Source organism: Salmo salar, chromosome ssa12 (genome assembly GCF_905237065.1).
Source record: "Salmo salar chromosome ssa12, Ssal_v3.1, whole genome shotgun sequence".
In the NCBI taxonomy this organism is placed as follows: Eukaryota; Metazoa; Chordata; class Actinopteri; order Salmoniformes; family Salmonidae; genus Salmo; species Salmo salar.
Window position 1 is genome coordinate 84,020,553 of NC_059453.1, and position 15,988 is coordinate 84,036,540.

Sequence of the window (15,988 nt, forward strand, 5' to 3'; positions counted from 1 at the left end):
ACGAACAGCACAGAAAGGTACACTCACATTTACGCTCAACTACGACCAGCACAGAAAGGTTCACTCACATTTACGCTCAACTACGAACAGCACAGAAAGGTACACTCACATTTACGCTCAACTACGAACAGCACCGAAAGGTACACTCACATTTACGCTCAACTACGACCAGTACCGAAAGGTACACTCACATTTACGCTCAACTATGACCAGCACCGAAAGGTACACTCACATTTACGCTCAACTACGACCAGCACAGAAAGGTTCACTCACATTTACGCTCAACTACGACCAGCACAGAAAGGTACACTCAAATTTACGCTCAACTACGAACAGCACAGAAAGATACACTCACATTTACGCTCAACTACGACCAGCACAGAAAGGTACACTCACATTTACTCTCAACTATGAACAGCACAGAAAGGTTCACTCACATTTACGCTCAACTACGACCAGCACAGAAAGGTACACTCACATTTACGCTCAACTACGAACAGCACAGAAAGGTACACTCACATTTACGCTCAACTACGACCAGCACAGAAAGTTTCACTCACATTTACGCTCAACTACGACCAGCACAGAAAGGTACACTCACATTTACGCTCAACTACGAACAGCACAGAAAGGTACACTCACATTTACGCTCAACTACGACCAGCACAGCAAGGTACACTCACATTTACGCTCAACTACGACCAGCACAGAAAGGTTCACTCACATTTACGCTCAACTACGACCAGCACAGAAAGGTACACTCAAATTTACGCTCAACTACGAACAGCACAGAAAGGTTAATTCACATTTACGCTCAACTACGACCAGCACAGAAAGGTACACTCACATTTACGCTCAACTACGAACAGCACAGAAAGGTACACTCACATTTACCCTCAACTATGAACAGCACAGAAAGGTTCACTCACATTTACGCTCAACTACGACCAGCACAGAAAGGTACACTCACATTTACGCTCAACTACGACCAGCACCGAAAGGTACACTCACATTTACTCTCAACTATGACCAGCACAGAAAGGTACAGTGCGCTCAACTACGACCAGCACAGAAAAGTACACTCACATTTACGCTGAACTACGACCAGCACAGAAAGGTACACTCACATTTACACTCAACTACGACCAGCACAAAAAGGTACACTCACATTTACTCTCAACTATGAACAGCACGGAAAGGTTCACTCACATTTACGCTCAACTACGACCAGCACAGAAAGGTTCACTCACATTTACGCTCAACTACGACCAGCACAAAAAGGTTCACTCACATTTACGCTCAACTACGAACAGCACAGAAAGGTACACTCACATTTACTCTCAACTATGAACAGCACGGAAAGGTACACTCACATTTACGCTCAACTACGACCAGCAGCGGTGGAAAAAGTAGCCAATTGTAATACTTCAGTGAAAGTAAAGATACCATAATAAAAAATGACTCAAGTAAAAGTCACCCAGTAGAATACTACTTGAGTAAAAGTCTAAAAGTATTTTGTTTTAAATATACTTAATTTTCTGTTTTTTTTTATTTACGGATAGCCAGGGGCACACTCCAACACTCAGACATAATTTACAAACAAAGCATGTGTGTTTAGTGAGTCCACCAGATCAGAGGCAGTAGGGATGACCAGGGATACTCTCTTGATAAGTGTGGGAATTTGACCATTGTCCTGTCCTGCTAAGCATTCAAAATGTCACAATTACTTTTGGGTGTCAGGAAAAATGTTTGGAGTAAAAAGTACATTTATTTTCATTAGGAATATAGTGAATTAAAAGTTTAAAAAAATATAAATAGTGAAGTAAAGTACAGATACCCCCAAAAACCACACATTTACGCTCAACTACGACCAGCACCAAAATGTACACTACATCCACTATACAGTAGCCAGATACTCTCCACATAGTTTGAAATAGGATAACTAACACACCAGGGCTTCATTGAGCAGTCATGTGCTCACACACTGGTTTGAGGCAATGCTGGGAGTGTGAAGATTGACCGTATCTGTGTTCTGTACTGTAGGAGAGTGAGGATGCAGTGAAGGCCCTGGCTAAGGAGAAGGACCTGCTGGAGAGGGAGAAATGGGATCTGAAGAGGCAGACCAAAGAGGCCACAGAGCAGGCCTGCATCCTGCGCTCTCACATGGACATTAAGGAGAACCGCATCAAAGAGCTGGAGGCTGAACTCACCATGGTGAGACGTACACTCACACACATGCACACTGATACACACACACACACGAGCACATGTACACACCCACACACACCAATATGCACTGACACACACAGGTTTTGCTCTGAATCGGAATTCCTGCATTTTCTGCCTTGTTAAGGTACCCTTTAGAGTCTGTTGTCTTGCCTGACTGACAGATGGACTCATTATTCAGTCCATGTCCTTAATCCCTCTCCACTGCCAGACAACAGCAGCCAGCCAACCAGTCAGCCAACAACAGCCAGCCAGTCCACCACCTCTGTGGGGCTCCTCTAACTCCTCACTACACACAGCAGCAGTAGCTGATAAGATTTCTCAGAGCTAGAATAGCCTATATCTCTGTCTCTGTCAAGTGCTCACAGCCAGAGAATTATGCTAACCTTGATGGAATGATCTGTCCCATCTAATCCCACACACATTTCAACACACCCTGCAATTCCAAACATGTGCCTACACCTATAGGTGTAGCAGTGCTCCTATGTGTATACACACTGAGTGTACGAAACAAGAACACCTTCCTAATATTCAGTTGCCCTCAGAACAGCCTCAATTCACCAGGGTATGAACTCTACAAGGTGTCGAAAGCGTTCCACATGGATGCTGGCCCATGTTGACTCCAATGCTTCCCACAGTTGTGTCATGTTGGCTGGATGTCCTTTGGGTGGTGGACCATTCTTGATACACATGGGAAACTGTTGAGCGTAAAAAACCCAGCAGCGTTACAGTTCTTTACTCAAACCAGTGCGCCTGACACCTACTACCATACCCCGTTCAAAGGCACTTAAATATTTTGTCTTGCCCATTCCCCCTCTGAATGGCACACATACACAATCCATGTCTCAATTGTCTCAAGGCTTAAATTATTCTTTAACCTGTCTCCTCCCCTTCACCTACACTGATTGAAGTGGATTTAACATGACATCAATGAGGGATCATAGCTTTCATAGCTTCATAGCTTTCACCTGGATTCACCTGATCAGTCTATGTCATAGAAAGAGCAGCAAAAAGCAGGTCTATGTAATGGAAAGAGCAGGTGTTTGTACACTCAGTGTATGTGTGTATGGTGCATCAGTGCATACATGCCTCTAAGCATGTACTGTATGTGCGTGTGTCTGTACCACTGTATCTTACCGCCTTGTGTGTGTATTTATGGCAGGCAAAACAGTCCCTGGCCACGCTGACTAAGGACGTGCCGAAGCGCCAGTCCTTGGCCATGCCCTCAGAGCCGGTGGTGAACGGCAGTCAGGAGTGGGCGATGCAGGGAGACCTGCCCCTCACCGCTGCCATCCGCCAGAGCCAACAAACACTCTACCACGGACACACTGTGGACCGCCAGGGTAGGCAGTGGTGTAAAGTACTTAAGTAAAAATACTTTAAAGTATTACTTAAGTTGTTTTTTGGGTTATCTGTACTATACTATTTATATTTTTGACAAATTTTACTTTTACTTCACTACCTTCCAAAAGAAAATAATATACATTTTACTCCATAAATTTTCCTTGACACCCAAAAGAACTCATTACATTTTGAGTGCTTAGTAGGACAGGAAAATGGTCCAATTCATGCACTGATCAAGAGAACATCCCTGGTCATCCCTACTGGCTTTGATCTGGTAGACTCACTAAACACACATGCTTCCTTTGTAAATGATGGCTGGGTGTTGGAGTGTGCCTCTGGCTATCCGTAAAAAAAGAAAATGGTGCCGTCTCTTTTGCTTAATACAAGGAATTTGAAATGGTTTATACTTTTACTTTTGATACTTAAGTATATTTAACACCAAATACTTTTAGTATTTGACATTTGTTCGTGGGAACCGAACCTACCTGGTGTTGCTCTGTCAACTGAGCTACAGAGGACCACTCTCTCCCACACACACACACAGCACAACCATTACAGTGGCTCAGTGTGAGGTGACTAATGTGCGTGTCTCTCCTCTCCAGCGGTGGTCAGGGTCAGTCCCTGTCACTCCCGCCAGCCCTCTACCATCTCGGATGCGTCAGCAGCTGACGGGGATCGGTCGTCCACCCCCAGTGACATCAACTCCCCCCGCCATCGGACACACTCCCTCTGCAATGTAAGAGCTGCCTGTCACCCCCGACCAAGTAATCACACCTCCGCAATTCTCTATAAGTACCTTTACTCCTCTTTGTTCCGTCTGTCTGTCTGTTTGTCTGTCTTTACCTGCTCTTTCAGTTGGTTTGGTTCTGTTGCAGTATTGGTTATTGTAGTTCTGTGATTGAATCTGCAAGTCGTTTGGGTGAGAATCTCCTGTTTCATTGACTAACCCGAATGTCTGTCTGTCCTCTGCACTCTCTCTCTCTCTGTCCTACTCCCCTCTGCCCTTTTCACTCTCTTTCCTCTCTCCGTCCTCCTGCCCTCTCCTTCCCTGGCCTAGTCTATGGAGGACCTGGAGGACCAGAAGCGTAAGACTAAGAAGAAGGAGAAGATGTGTCTGGGCTCCCTGTCCCGGGTGTTTGCTCGGGGAAAGCAGCGCAAGTCAATGGACCCGGGCCTGTATGATGGTACATCCATCCCTGATTATTACATAGAGGAGGATGCCGACTGGTGATGGTGTGTGTGGATTTATGTGTGGTTGTGTGCATGCGGATGTGCGTGTCTGTCTCTGTCTCTGTCTCTCTCTGTGCGCGTGTGCGTGTGTGTGTGTTTGACCATGTGCATGCGTGCGGGTGTGTTGCCGTATGTGCCCACAAGAAAAACCTGAGACAACTGCTGCCCCCAGAAAATGTATATTATCCTCAAAAATGTATGTATGTAAATTAAATATATATTTATAGATGTACATGTATGCATATGTATATATGTTTACATGCATATAAATATATACATGAGATAATTATGTGTGGACATGTTCATGCTGTGTAATCTTTTATTTATCTTAATATATATTTGTTTTTTATAACTGGAGACATGAAGGACTGGTGTGAATATGTTAATAGTAGTAAATCGGCACCTACTGTTTGTAAATGTCTTTTGTCTGACAACTGTTTTATTTTATAGTTGCTTTTATCATACTTTTTTATTTGGAATTTTCCCATCCCCAGTCTTAGTTGGCCGATTCTTTATATTCTCATGAAGATATGAATGAGGGTAACCCTCCACATTGTGAATGGAGAATAAACACACTAGTATAACCCATGACGTTATCCACGAACAGAAGAACACTGGACCGGTGGTATCATTTAGTGATCAACATTCACGAACAGAAGAACACTGGACCGGTGGTATCATTTAGTGATCAACATTCAAGTCTATGGAACAACCATGTTTCTTATAGTGAAACTGAAAGAAAATGATAAAAATATGACAATCAGAAGGACATTTGATATTCCGGTTAACAAAATGGACCAGAAACATCCCACTGTACAGCAACAGTAAGGAGTTTGTGACACTGTAGTGTAGAACAAGTGAAACTGCTACAGCTGGGGGGAGCAGGCCTTATTGCTTATTCTGTCATAATGGATAAAAGGGGAGGAACAACACATTTAAATAGCTCATTGGGCAGCATTGACGAAAAGGATAGCCTTATAGAGGATGATGCTGTGAGTACGAGAGTGTCTGATGTGAATAGTGTGCTTTGTATAGATACATGTTTAGGAATATAGGAATGTTAGATCGGTAGAGGATTGATATGTGCTTGTTTGTGTAGACCTCCTGCTCTGTTCTACCCATGCTGAATGTTTCTGATAGACACTGACCTTTACAATCGGATCAATTGTTAAAGAATGATGGTACCCTGCCAGGCCTGTAGATGTGTTGAATCGATCCATATGCATTTCTCAGACTGAAAGCTGAAAACCAAAATAAGGTTCCAAAAACAATGGTAGTAAAAAAGTAGAAAACACACAAATGTATCAATGTATCTGATATGCGGATTGAAAGCATTTTAAAGTGCCAAAAGTTCAAGTTTAATCTTTAACAAAACAGAGTCAGAGTAGATGTGTGTCACTGCCTTGTAAGATCGCTTTTGTCCTTATTGAGTTTAAATGGACAACTATCTAATGTGCCAACGGTAAGCATAGGACTGTGCAGTAAAACCCCTGCATGATTACCTCTGCTGCTTTGGTTAGGAATCCATTAGTTAGCAGTAAAATGAACAACCTCAAGCATCCTCATATTCCCTAACCTCCAAAACATAACCCGTTCCCATTTTCATTCTCTTGCATCATTCTGGATGCAATGACACTTTTTGTTTTGCTCTTTACCATACAACCCTCCTAATTTCTTACATTTGTGATTATGATGATAATTTGTTTCATGTTTTGTAATTTAGGAGATGTTGCATAAAAGAGTAAATCTTTCAAAGTATTTTATTTAAAGAACAAGAAGTAAGTTCAAGGGTAAGATAACCTGACCTGTCTTCAACTGTTGGCAGAGGATGAGGAACTTTAACATCTTAAAAAATGAATATGATAAATGATTCAAATAAAATCATATTTTAAAATGAAAGCAGTAACTAAATAACTATGTGGTGTTATTCTGTTCCATGTGTAATCTGTTCTTGTGTCTTGGTGTCTCTTTTCCTCTCAGGGGGCATGAATCCCTCCCTCCCAAAAAAATAACTCCTCATCTGTGAATTACCAAGTGTTTGTTTCCACACTGTGGAGATCATTCATAAAACTATACTCCTGAAGGGAAATGACCTCCTGCACTGTCTTTTGAAAACCTACTGAAAAATTCATAGATTGTATTTACGTAGGCCTCACTCTCAGCATGTGAACAAGGCAGAAGACACACTCGCTAATCCTCCTGGATTTTGCAGCTTACTTATTTGTTTAAGTCTTGGATAAACAGGTGGTAAATTCACAGCAGCAGTTCGTTTTATGAATAATGTGACCCATGTATTTCTAATGTGTCTCAATCTCTAATATTTGCCTATAGTGAGGAAAAAATCATTCCATCCCCACAAGATCATTCAAAGTCAACCATTTAAATTCAAACCTTAACCCTACTCACACAGTATTCACTGAACACTAGAACTAAATAAAGGTCTCTGTCTTTATGAAATGCATACTAATAGTTTTCATTGTATCATTTAAAAATGTTTTCCTGGATTTGTCAGTGCTTGAGTCACCTGCCCAGATGTGGCACCTGTTCTCAATCTGTAATATCCTATTTGTAGTGTGATAAGTTATTCTGTAATGTCATCATATTATGGCATCTAATAAGTCATCTGTCAGATAATAGAGACCTTAATAATACTCTGCTGTGGTGAATTACTCTGGCACCATCTAATGGCTGCATAGAGCAGTGACTGACTGTTCGTACTAGTCCCAAAGCTGTTTTATGCTTTCTTGGTGCTGTCTCATGTGTGAGACCCTCTGTCATTCAATTGATAATACTGCTGTCATGAAATGACATTTGATGTTAGCTGCGGGGGACATAACTCCAGGTTGATGAGTTGCCAAACAATCCAATAGGTTTCAGTAGACGGTAAATATTGTAGCCATGTCAATGTTTCAGAGAGATGTTAGTAATATCCTATATACAGTAATATATCCTCCTCCCTTTTCTACAGTTAAAGGCCCAATGCAGCCGTTTTTATTCCAATATCAAATCATTTCTGGGTAACAATTAAGTACCTTTAATACATTTCCATTAAAATGGGCAAAAGTATCTTTTTAGCAAGAGACTATTTTTAAAAGCAATAATTTTGCTGGGACTGTCTGGGAGTGGTCTGTTTGGGGAGGGGAAAACGGAAAACTAGCTGTTATTGGCAGGGAGGTTTGGAACTCTTTGTTATTTGTTTATTAACCAATTCAGCGTATGGTGTTGTCACCATGGAAAGCCGAAACTCTTGCCCATGCAAACCTGCCGATAAGAAGGTCCTGTGTAGATTGTATTTTCAACTAGCAACCATCAGAAAATAACACTGGTCAAAAGTGTTTACACTTTTAAAGTGTTAGTATCATCACCCGTTGTGCAATATGATATAAAACACAGAAGAAATTGATTTTGACTGCACTGGGCCTTTAAATTTGAGTTGGATGAGTCATTTTTGCCTCTCAATTCCTTTGTCCCCAAACCCCTCCCCTGTCCTGTACTCCTACTTCCCCTGACCAATCCTGACAGACTCTGACAGCCTCTCCAGCCTATCGACACAACAGCATAGCCTATCAGATGGAGAGGAGCAGCTGGACCGCCTCCAGCAGGCGGAGCTCACTCGGAACATGCCCATGTCACTGTGGAAGGCAGGGGCAGTACAAGCCTGGCTGGAAGTTGTCATGGCAATGCCCATGTATATCCGTGCTTGCACGGAAAACGTCAAAAGTGGCAAGGTACGGCCTCTACGCTTCAACTTATAACAAGTACACATCCACTTTAAGCCTAATTTCAGGACTTGTTTTTATAGAGCCTGTAACGATGGTAACATTATTTCTAAGAATCCCTCATCCTCCCAGTAAAACAGGAATTTCAGCATGCTTTCCTTCCTCATAGCATCTGCATTAAATGTAGTATTCCCTCGTCCATGCTTGCATGTGTGTGTGTGTCTTAGTGTAAGAGTGATTTTCAGTGCAGGTGTATATTGATAAGAGTGCTCTGGATGGGTGTCCCCTGGTTACAGGTGCTGCTGGGGCTGACAGACGAGGACCTGGAGCTGGGACTGGGCATCAGTAAGCCCATGCACCGCAGGAAGCTACGCCTTGCCATCGAGGACTACAGGGAGGCAGAGGCTGGCCAGGGGTAAGCTACAAACACACACACACACACACACACACACACACACACACACACACACACACACACACACACACACACACACATACAACACACACACACACATTACTAAGTGTGACCGTCTAAACTTTTAGGCTATCAAAGGCTGCAGAAATGGACCATCACTGGGTTTCCAGATCTTGGTTGAGTGACGTCGGGTTGCCACAGTATTCCCAAGCCTTCCAAAATCAACTGGTGGATGGTCGGGTGCTCAACTCCCTCAGCCGACAAGACCTAGAGAGACTCCTGAACATCACCACAGAGTCCCACCAAAACAGCCTGCTCCTGGCGATACAGCTCCTGCAACTGATCAACTTCAACAAAGAGGTCAGAACTGTAGTCATATTACCAATACTGTGACATTAGAGTGACCACTCAGCCTCTCTTCACTGTGTACTTGTGTTGCTGTGGTTAGAATTGTAACCGTACAACAACAGTACAGTATTGTAACCCTATAGTAACAGTACAGTATTGTAACCGTATAGTAACAATAACGTATTGTAACCGTATAGTAACAATAACGTATTGTAACCATATAGTAACAGTACTGTATTGTAACCATATAGTAACAGTATAGTATTGTAACCGTTTACTAACAGTACCGTATTGTGACCATATAGTAACAGTACCGTATTGTAACCCTATAGTAACAGTACAGTATTGTAACCGTATAGTAACAATAACGTATTGTAACCATATAGTAACAGTAGTGTACTGTAACCGTATAGTAACAGTAGCGTACTGTAACCTTATAGTAACAGTACTGTATTGTAACCGTATAGTATTGTAACCATTTAGTAACAGTACCGTATTGTGACCATATAGTAACAGTACCGTATTGTAACCGTATAGTAACAGTACCGTATTGTAACCCTATAGTAACAGTACAGTATTGTAACCCTATAGTAACAGTGCAGTATTGTAACCGTATAGTAACAAAACCGTATTGTAACCATATAGTAACAGTACCGTATTATAACCGTACAGTAACAATAGTGTATTGTAACCGTACAGTAGCAGTACCGTATTGTAACCCTACAGTAACAGTACCGTATTGTAACCCTATAGTAACAGTACCGTATTGTAACCATATAGTAACAGTACAGTACTGTAACCGTATAGTAATTGTAGCGTATTATAACCGTATAGTAACAATACCGTAGTGTAACTATATAGTAACAGTATCATATAGTAACAATAGTGTATTGTAACCATACAGTAACAGTACCGTATTGTAACCATACAGTAACAGTACCGTATTGTAACCCTACAGTAACAGTACCGTATTGTAACCCTATAGTAACAGTAGCATATTGTAACCCTATAGTAACAGTACTGTAATGTAACCATATAGTAACAGTACTGTAATGTAACCATATAGTAACAGTACCCTATTGTAACCGTATAGTAACAGTACTGTATTGTAACCGTATAGTAACAGTACCGTATTGTAATCTTATAGTAACAGTACTGTATTGTAACCGTATAGTAACAGTACTGTAATGTAACCGTATAGTAACAGTACCGTATTGTAACCGTATAGTAACAGTACTGTATTGTAACCGTATAGTAACAGTACTGTATTGTAACTGTATAGTAACAGTACTGTAACTGTACAGTAACAGTACTGTATGTGTGTTGTTGGTGTGCAGGTGCTGCAGGCTCGCCGGGCCCAGTGTGAGCACCAGCACCAGGACCCTGTAGTTTGGACCTGCCACAGAGTCATGAAGTGGATCAGAGACATAGACCTAAAAGTGTGTCCTTCTCCTACAACAGAAACATCAGAATAGACCTGGATTCTGTTCTGACTGTCTCCGTTTTGGGACCAATACTGTTGTATACTCTGTTTACATCCTGATAGGGGAGGATAAGTAAAATTGAGACAAGTTGCTTGTTTTCCATTGTTGTTCTTGAATAAATCGGAATACCTCTGTCTCGCTAAACATTCTGTTTCTATGTCCCACTCTCCAGGAGTATGCTGACAGTCTCCATGGCAGGGGAGTCCATGGTGCTGTGCTGGCTCTGGACCCCTCCTTTGATGCAGATGCCATGGGCAGGGCCCTGGGAATCCCCAGCCACAAACACATGCTCCATCGGCACCTATATGAGGAGATGAAGGCTCTCGCCATCCCTGCCAGGTGATTAGTCTTGCTCTATCATTCATGGTTTTAAGCTCCTTAGCAATAGTAATAAGTGGAATGTTTTGTTGAGGAAGTGTTTACAGCAGTGAGCTCAATTAAATCTCCCCTCCTTCCTACTACTTGCAGGCATAGTAGTGTTGAGCAGGATTGTGACGCGTCGCGAACCCCACCACAATCACCTTCTGCTGTTTGCCGCTATAATGACGAGAGTGTGTCCATGAGACGAAGACCAGGCAAGGTAGCAAGAAGCTACTTTAATAACAATTTCATTCATTAAGACTCATAATAATACATGTTATAAAAATGGGAGTTATTCAAACTTGTACTGCGGATATTCAAACTGAGGCTGTATTTTTCCACTGGGTAAAAGCTCTGTTTTGCTTTGTGACTCATTCTTCCTTTCATTTTCCCAGAGTCCTCTAAGGTTCAGCCCAAGGACCGCCATTGGACAGGGCCTTGGTTACCATGGCAGCTGTGGATCTCTGCCCAGAGAGGCGCGGGTGCAGGCTGTGCCCAGGACGAAGGGCAGTCCCATGCACACCTACAACAGTGTTGAGATCACCAATGTCTAAACTATGCAGAGCCACCAAGGATTTCAATGCAGTTTCCATTTAGTCAGAGGTGAATACTGGTGGTTGGACTCAGAATCAACATAATACCTGCTTGTTGACAGTCTAAGTTTTCATCTTAATATTTGGAATTAAAATCTATTTTAATTTTAGAGACATTTTCTTTATTTTGTTCTACAGTAAATGTCAATAGATCAGTGGACGTAATGCCTTATGTTTGAATATGGAAAACTATGAAAATGTGGTAACATTCAAAATTCCACATTGCAGCACTGGTGCCATCTTTCCTTTCTAAGAATGAACATCACAACATTTCTTTATCAACACATCTGTTGTAACATATATCAAGGAACATTACGCTAATAATGTGTTTCCGCATATCAAACACAAAAATATTGACGTGTAAAGGAAAAAGTCACTTCTGGGCATTAAAACAAACCATCCCAAGTCCATGGAGGCTGAATGTTGTCTGTTCCTGATGTTGATGAAAATGTAGCCATGCGAGGAGGACGCATGGAAAGAAGACCTATGCCTGATGTCCTGGTTCTTTGATGTCCATGCCTGGGTTTCCTGTATCTCACTGCCTGATGTTGGCATGCCTGGGTTTCCTGTATCTCACTACCTGGCCTGCCTCCCCCTGCAGGGGTCTGATGTTGGCATGCCTGGGTTTCCTGTATCTCACTGCCTGGCCTGTGTCCCCTGCAGGGTTCTGATGTTGGCATGCCTGGGTTTCCTGTATCTCACTGCCTGGCCTGCCTCCTCCTGCAGGGGTCTGGTGTTGGCATGCCTGGGTTTCCTGTATCTCACTACCTGGCCTGCCTCCCCTGCAGGGGTCTGATGTTGGCATGCCTGGGTTTCCTGTATCTCACTGCCTGGCCTGCCTCCCCTGCAGGGGTCTGATGTTGGCATGCCTGGGTTTCCTGTATCTCACTGCCTGATGTTGGCATGCCTGGCCTGCCTCCCCCTGCAGGGTTCTGATGTTGGCATGCCTGGGTTTCCTGTATCTCACTGCCTGGCCTGCCTCCCCTGCAGGGGCCTGATGTTGGCATGCCTGGGTTTCCTGTATCTCACTACCTGGCCTGCCTCCCCTGCAGGGGTCTGATGTTGGCATGCCTGGGTTTCCTATATCTCACTACCTGGCCTGCCTCCCCTGCAGGGGTCTGATGTTGGCATGCCTGGGTTTCCTGTATCTCACTGCCTGATGTTGGCATGCCTGGCCTGCCTCCCCTGCAGGGTTCTGATGTTGGCATGCCTGGGTTTCCTGTATCTCACTACCTGGCCTGCCTCCCCCTGCAGGGGTCTGATGTTGGCATGCCTGGGTTTCCTGTATCTCACTGCCTGGCCTGCCTCCCCCTGCAGGGGTCTGATGTTGGCATGCCTGGGTTTCCTGTATCTCACTGCCTGGCCTGCCTCCCCCTGCAGGGATCTGATGTTGGCATGCCTGGGTTTCCTGTATCTCACTGCCTGATGTTGGCATGCCTGGGTTTCCTGTATCTCACTGCCTGGCCTACCTCCCCCTGCAGGGGTCTGATGTTGGCATGCCTGGGTTTCCTGTATCTCACTGCCTGATGTTGGGATGCCTGGCCTACCTCCCCCTGCAGGGTTCTGATGTTGGCATGCCTGGGTTTCCTGTATCTCACTGCCTGGCCTGCCTCCCCTGCAGGGGTCTGATGTTGGCATGCCTGGGTTTCCTGTATCTCACTGCCTGGCCTAACTCCCCCTGCAGGGGTCTGATGTTGGCATGCCTGGGTTTCCTGTATCTCACTGCCTGATGTTGGCATGCCTGGCCTGCCTCCCCCTGCAGGGTTCTGATGTTGGCATGCCTGGGTTTCCTGTATCTCACTACCTGGCCTGCCTCCCCTGCAGGGGTCTGATGTTGGCATGCCTGGGTTTCCTGTATCTCACTACCTGGCCTGCCTCCCCTGCAGGGGTCTGATGTTGGCATGCCTGGGTTTCCTGTATCTCACTGCCTGGCCTGCCTCCCCCTGCAGGGTTCTGATGTTGGCATGCCTGGGTTTCCTGTATCTCACTGCCTGATGTTGGCATGCCTGGGTTTCCTGTATCTCACTGCCTGGCCTACCCCCCCCTGCAGGGGTCTGATGTTGGCATGCCTGGGTTTCCTGTATCTCACTGCCTGGCCTGTGTCCCCCTGCAGGAGTCTGATGTTGGCATGCCTGGGTTTCCTGTATCTCACTGCCTGGCCTACCTCCCCCTGCAGGGGTCTGATGTTGGCATGCCTGGGTTTCCTGTATCTCACTACCTGGCCTGCCTCCCCCTGCAGGGTTCTGATGTTGGCATGCCTGGGTTTCCTGTATCTCACTGCCTGGCCTGCCTCCCCCTGCAGGGTTCTGATGTTGGCATGCTTGGGTTTCCTGTATCTCACTGCCTGGCCTGCCTCCCCCTGCAGGAGTCTGATGTTGGCATGCCTGGCCTACCTCCCCCTGCAGGGGTCTGATGTTGGCATGCCTGGGTTTCCTGTATCTCACTGCCTGGCCTGCCTCCCCCTGCAGGGGTCTGATGTTGGCATGCCTGGGTTTCCTGTATCTCACTGCCTGGCCTGCCTCCCCTGCAGGGGTCTGATGTTGGCATTCCTGGGTTTCCTGTATCTCACTGCCTGATGTTGGCATGCCTGGGTTTCCTGTATCTCACTACCTGGCCTGCCTCCCCCTGCAGGGGTCTGATGTTGGCATGCCTGGGTTTCCTGTATCTCACTGCCTGGCCTGCCTCCCCCTGCAGGGGTCTGATGTTGGCATGCCTGGGTTTCCTGTATCTCACTGCCTGGCCTGCCTCCCCCTGCAGGGGTCTGATGTTGGCATGCCTGGGTTTCCTGTATCTCACTGCCTGGCCTGCCTCCCCCTGCAGGGGTCTGATGTTAGCATGCCTGGGTTTCCTGTATCTCACTGCCTGGCCTGCCTCCCCCTGCAGGGGTCTGATGTTGGCATGCCTGGGTTTCCTGTATCTCACTGCCTGGCCTGTGTCCCCCTGCAGGAGTCTGATGTTGGCATGCCTGGGTTTCCTGTATCTCACTACCTGGCCTGCCTCCCCCTGCAGGGTTCTGATGTTGGCATGCCTGGGTTTCCTGTATCTCACTGCCTGGCCTGCCTCCCCCTGCAGGGGTCGGATGTTGGCATGCCTGGGTTTCCTGTATCTCACTGCCTGATGTTGGCATGCCTGGGTTTCCTGTATCTCACTGCCTGGCCTGCCTCCCCCTGCAGGGGTCGGATGTTGGCATGCCTGGGTTTCCTGTATCTCACTGCCTGATGTTGGCATGCCTGGGTTTCCTGTATCTCACTGCCTGGCCTGACTCCCCCCGCAGGGTTCTGATGTTGGCATGCCTAGGTTTCCTGTATCTCACTGCCTGGCCTGCCTCCCCCTGCAGGGGTCTGATGTTGGCATGCCTGGGTTTCTTGTATCTCACTGCCTGATGTTGGCATGCCTGGGTTTCCTGTATCTCAGGGGTCTGATGTTGGCATGCCTGGGTTTCCTGTATCTCACTGCCTGGCCTGCCTCCCCTGCAGGGGTCTGATGTTGGCATGCCTGGGTTTCCTGTATCTCAGGGGTCTGATGTTGGCATGCCTGGGTTTCCTGGTTCAAAAGTTGCCACTACTTGGAACTTGAAACATTTTCTTTGGAACCCGTCATTCACTGGGTTCTGTGTAAGTGTATCATTACATTCTATATTGTGAGAGATAACTAACTGGCCTTGCATTAAAGACAACAGCCGTGAAGAGAATTAGGTGTGGTGGAGCAGAGCTTTCTCTTTGTTCAAATAGCTCGAATGTGGCTAAGAGGTACAGATAAAAACCTAATCAAATGTTATTTGTCACATGCTTGGTAAACAACAGGTGTAGACTAACAGTGAAATGCTGACTTACAGGTCAGTTTCCAACAATGCAGAGTTAAAGATAAAAAATGTTATAGAAATACAGACTTCAGTTTGATATGTTTGTCATAAATATTCTTAACTTTACTGAAAGCAATAAAAGCACTTCAGTTCCATGTGTCACTGTAAATATGGGGAAAATACTGTATTACAATATTACTAATCAATTCATTAGAAGGTAAAGATTTAGCTATGTCTCTCTGTGTCACAGAGATTACATTGTTGTAAATGTTTGTACATTTTGCATTGCAGATAATGAAGGACCTCAAACAAAGGAACAGTTATATAATACCATGGTTTAGAATGTCTTCACAGGACAGAATGTCAAGGGAAATCTTTGTTTTATTATCAATAACTAAATTATCTTTACCACACATGATTGTAGCAAGATGTATAGCACGTGTCAATCTCATTCTATGGAGGGCCGA

General features: G+C 44.9%; 2 protein-coding genes and 1 long non-coding RNA gene across 9 annotated transcripts in view; 2 read left to right on the top strand and 1 right to left on the bottom strand.

Annotated features, from left to right (window-relative positions):
* The window catches only part of LOC106565964 (kazrin), a 402,794-nt gene extending 396,083 nt beyond the window's left edge, over window positions 1-6,711 (top strand). For 3 of the 6 annotated variants that reach the window (XM_014133666.2, XM_045691862.1, XM_045691863.1), the window contains 4 exons: window positions 2,044-2,214; window positions 3,389-3,569; window positions 4,173-4,306; window positions 4,628-6,711. In XM_014133666.2, the coding sequence (XP_013989141.2) occupies window positions 2,044-2,214; window positions 3,389-3,569; window positions 4,173-4,306; window positions 4,628-4,801 (660 nt within the window). In that variant the 3' untranslated portion in view covers window positions 4,802-6,711. Of the gene's footprint in view, window positions 1-2,043; window positions 2,215-3,388; window positions 3,570-4,172; window positions 4,335-4,627 lie in introns of all 6 variants that reach the window. The other 3 variants (XM_045691860.1, XM_045691861.1, XM_014133668.2) reach the window with 3 other exon arrangements.
* Window positions 6,712-8,232: 1,521 nt separating this feature from the next.
* Window positions 8,233-12,129, top strand: LOC106565966 (kazrin). Its single transcript, XM_045691864.1, has 7 exons — window positions 8,233-8,528; window positions 8,816-8,934; window positions 9,063-9,294; window positions 10,620-10,721; window positions 10,939-11,105; window positions 11,235-11,346; window positions 11,522-12,129. Exons 1-7 carry the CDS (start codon window positions 8,421-8,423, stop codon window positions 11,678-11,680), a joined length of 999 nt encoding a protein of 332 aa, XP_045547820.1. The 5' UTR covers window positions 8,233-8,420; the 3' UTR covers window positions 11,681-12,129.
* A 1,766-nt stretch (window positions 12,130-13,895) lies between these two features.
* On the bottom strand, window positions 13,896-14,535 carry LOC106565965 (uncharacterized). Of its 2 annotated transcripts, none has more exons than XR_006758092.1 (3): window positions 14,330-14,535; window positions 14,113-14,229; window positions 13,896-13,946 (listed from the first exon to the last, which is right to left on the bottom strand). It is a non-coding gene; the product is annotated as an uncharacterized lncRNA (long non-coding RNA). The 2 variants fall into 2 exon arrangements; XR_006758093.1 differs by lacking the exon at window positions 13,896-13,946 and adding an exon at window positions 13,999-14,072.
* Between the last annotated feature and the right edge of the window lie 1,453 nt (window positions 14,536-15,988).

Bases quoted from the DNA above. Each gene is read 5' to 3' on its own strand.
- LOC106565966 (XM_045691864.1), top strand. From the start codon at position 8,421: ATGCCCATGTCACTGTGGAAGGCAGGGGCAGTACAAGCCTGGCTGGAA. The intron at 8,529-8,815 runs GTACGGCCTCTA...CCCTGGTTACAG, and splicing joins AAAACGTCAAAAGTGGCAAG to GTGCTGCTGGGGCTGACAGA. The intron at 11,106-11,234 runs GTGATTAGTCTT...TACTACTTGCAG, and splicing joins GCTCTCGCCATCCCTGCCAG to GCATAGTAGTGTTGAGCAGG.